This window comes from Fukomys damarensis, unplaced genomic scaffold (assembly GCF_012274545.1).
Source record: "Fukomys damarensis isolate Sample0158 unplaced genomic scaffold, DMR_v1.0_HiC HiC_scaffold_30, whole genome shotgun sequence".
NCBI lineage: Eukaryota > Metazoa > Chordata > Mammalia > Rodentia > Bathyergidae > Fukomys > Fukomys damarensis.
In genome coordinates, this window is record NW_022900942.1 from 5,341,261 (window position 1) to 5,344,238 (window position 2,978).

Below are 2,978 nucleotides of genomic sequence, written 5' to 3' on the forward strand. Positions count from 1 at the left end.
GGCCTCTGCCAGGACTGGGGCGGGGGGGAGGACGGTCACCTTGGGCCGCCTTGTCAGCACGTGCACGCTTTGGACCTGCTCCACAAATTTCCTGTCAGCTCCATGGAAGCCTCAGCCAACTAGTATGTCCCCGTCCTTGTCCCATCCCGCCAGCAGAATGGGGTCCACCAGAGCAGCAGTGGGACTGGCCAGAGGTCACCCTGTCTCTTACCCCCATGCTCCAGGAGTGGGATCCTCTTCAGAAGAGCTGGAAGCCATGAGCTGCTAGTACCTGCCCCTTCTTTTCTCTCTGGAAGTAGTGTCAAGGGCAGGTGGGCTCTCTGTGCCTTCAGAGACCTTCCTCAAGGGCGAGGGCATTGAACATATGGTGATAGAGGACCCAGGCTTATGCTTTGCCAGCAGGAAGTAAGCTGAGGGCTTGGGGAAGGGGGCAGTGGTGGAGCAGCCCCTGTCTCCTTTCTGTCCCAGAGGGATCCAGGACACCCTGATTATCACAGTGCCCAGTGGGCCCAGAGACCCCACAAGACTGGGACAGCGTTTCCAGTGAAACTTCTGGGATTCAGTGGGGGTGTGGTACAGGTGGGAGGGGCACCCCTAGAGAAGGGGGCATAGTTTTTTCCAAGTTGGCCAGATAACCGGGCCCTGCCGCCCCCTTAAATATTTTTTTCCTTTCTCCCTTTCCTGCTCTTTAACTCTTGGGGGCCCCTTGTATTTTGGGGTCCACCGGAGTCCTGCATCTCTCTACCTGCTCCATCCACCACTCCAAGGGCCTGGACCCCAGCCCCATCCTGGCCCAGTGACTTCTCTGAGACAGGGCCAGGCCTGCCTCTATTGCAAGGGGCGCTTAGTGCACATTCCATAACTCAGCTAGTGGTCCCTACCCCACCCCAAACTTGAGCAGGTCTCTAGAAGCCATTTGTTTAAAAAATTTTTTTAAAAAATACCATTTAGCTTTCTGGTAATTCCAGTTCTCTGAAGCACCCTCCACTGGGTCTAGGAGTCTGTATGGATTGGCTATCTGATGGTATTGGTAACTCCCTCTCCCCAAGTTGGGGGTTCCAGCCACACCTTCAGGGAAGGGGAGCCTGGTGGTTCTAGTTTTCTCCCCCCCCCCTTTTTTAAGAAAGGTATTTAATTTTTTAATTTATTTTTAGTTGGTTTTTGCACAACGAAGTTTCAGCTTCTCAACCTTCCCTGTCCAGGGCTGTGGACCAGCCTGGCTATGATCCGCAGTCCTTCCCTCAACCTCTCCTTCTTTTTACCTTCTTACTCTGTGGGCTCCCGGCTCTGTCCATTTGTTACTGTGCTGTGCTGGGGATTGGCGCCGAGGTGGCGTGAGATTCCACTTGTGTAGAACTTTGTTGAGTAAAGATCAGTTTCTTGTGAAACCCTTGGCCTGTTTTCTTGCATCTTTGGGTATGGGTAGAGGGTAAAGTTAGGGACATAGGACACCTGGAAGCTTTAGAAATGGTATGCACAGAGCTCCAGCCAGGAAGTAAGTGGAAGACGAGGAAATGAGCCTTGAGACCTCAAGTCTGTTTCCTACCTTGTAAAATGGGAAGATGAACGTGAGGGGAAATATCATCCGAGACCTACATATAGCTCCTTAGGGTGGTACACTCAACTGATGGAAGGGACAAAGCCTTGCAGCACTTTTTAACACAAAAGGCAAATGTTTATTACTATATAAATTACCATGCCTAATATGCAAATAATTCAGATATACTGAAGTAAGTTCAAGTTTGAAAACTGGTTTTTGGTTTTTATTTTGATTTTTTTGAGACAGGGTCTTACCTTGTAGTTTAGGCTAGCTTCAAACTCCCGCTTTTCTATCTCAGTCTTATTATTGCTGGGATTACAGGCCTGTGCCACCAAACTCGGTAATTTTGTTTTTCCTTTCAGTACCAGGGCTTGAGCTCAGGATCTTGAACTTGCAGGCTGGTGCAGTGCCGCTGAGCTAATCCCCAGTCCGGTAATTCTTGTTTATAGGCCAATCATTAAAAAGTCTTTCCCAGGGGCTGGGGATGTAGCTCAGTGGTTCCGCTGCCTGACTTGCAAGCACAAGGTCCCGAGTTCTATTCCCCGGTACAAAAAAGTCTAACCTGGAGGTTTTGTATGTGTGTTGAGTGTGAAAATTATCATAGTATGTTATGTGCACGTATGAATCCACCAAAATGAAACAATCTGCATAACCTATTTTAAAAGGAGAAAAAAATTCTAACCTGTGGCACACGGATGTAATCCCAGTAGTCGGGAGGTGGAGTAGGCTGAGTTGGAGCCACCTTGGGATACATAGGGAGGCTGTTGCAAAGAAAAGACGTTTTGAGGAAGGCTCAGCTCAGCTGCTGGCCGTACACAATGGGGCAATCGAGATAGCTGTAGCTCCTGCAAGCAGTCTTCCAAAACAAACGGACCTAGGTCAGGGTCACAGGAGTGTTCCTTTTACATATGATTTTAGCCAAAAGGCCGAGAAGCGATGGGGTGCTCGTCCTAAAAACGCCTCTATTGCAAGAGGCGCTTAGTGCACATTCCATAACTCAGCTAGTGGTCTCTATCCTCACCCCAAACTTGAGCAGGTCTCTAGAAACCATCTGTTTAAGAAAAAATTCGCACTTTCCAGCCCCGGGCCAACGCTGCCAAACAACGCGACGCCTTTAAGCAAGCGCGTCAGGCACCAGGCCAACTTCCCTGTCGCCTTGCTTCCGGTGGGCTCCTTACGTCATCAGGCCGCACCGGAAGGACCCTCGCGCTGCCTAGGAGATGGGACGCGAGACCTGCGGCTGACAGTGCAGGGCCGGCCGCGCCCACCCGGTCGCCATGGAGCTTCCTCCAGGCCAATGTGATGATCCTCGCGCCTCTGACGATGACTCGGGGCCAGAACCGGATCCCGACCCAGATGCACAAGCCGAAGCCTACGTGGCCCGCGTGTTCGGCCCGCTGAAGCCGGGTTTGGCTCCCCCGCGCGCCTCGGTGGTGTC

The 2,978-nt window shown here is 51.5% G+C and overlaps 1 protein-coding gene across 1 annotated transcript in view; it reads left to right on the plus strand.

Moving 5' to 3' along the window:
* Positions 1–2,697: 2,697 nt before the first annotated feature.
* Positions 2,698–2,978, plus strand: part of Fbxw9 (F-box and WD repeat domain containing 9) — a 6,842-nt gene continuing 6,561 nt past the window's right edge. The window contains exon 1 of the mRNA XM_033757506.1: positions 2,698–2,975. Within this exon, the coding sequence (XP_033613397.1) occupies positions 2,818–2,975 (158 nt within the window). The 5' untranslated portion in view covers positions 2,698–2,817. The remainder of the gene's footprint in view (positions 2,976–2,978) is intronic.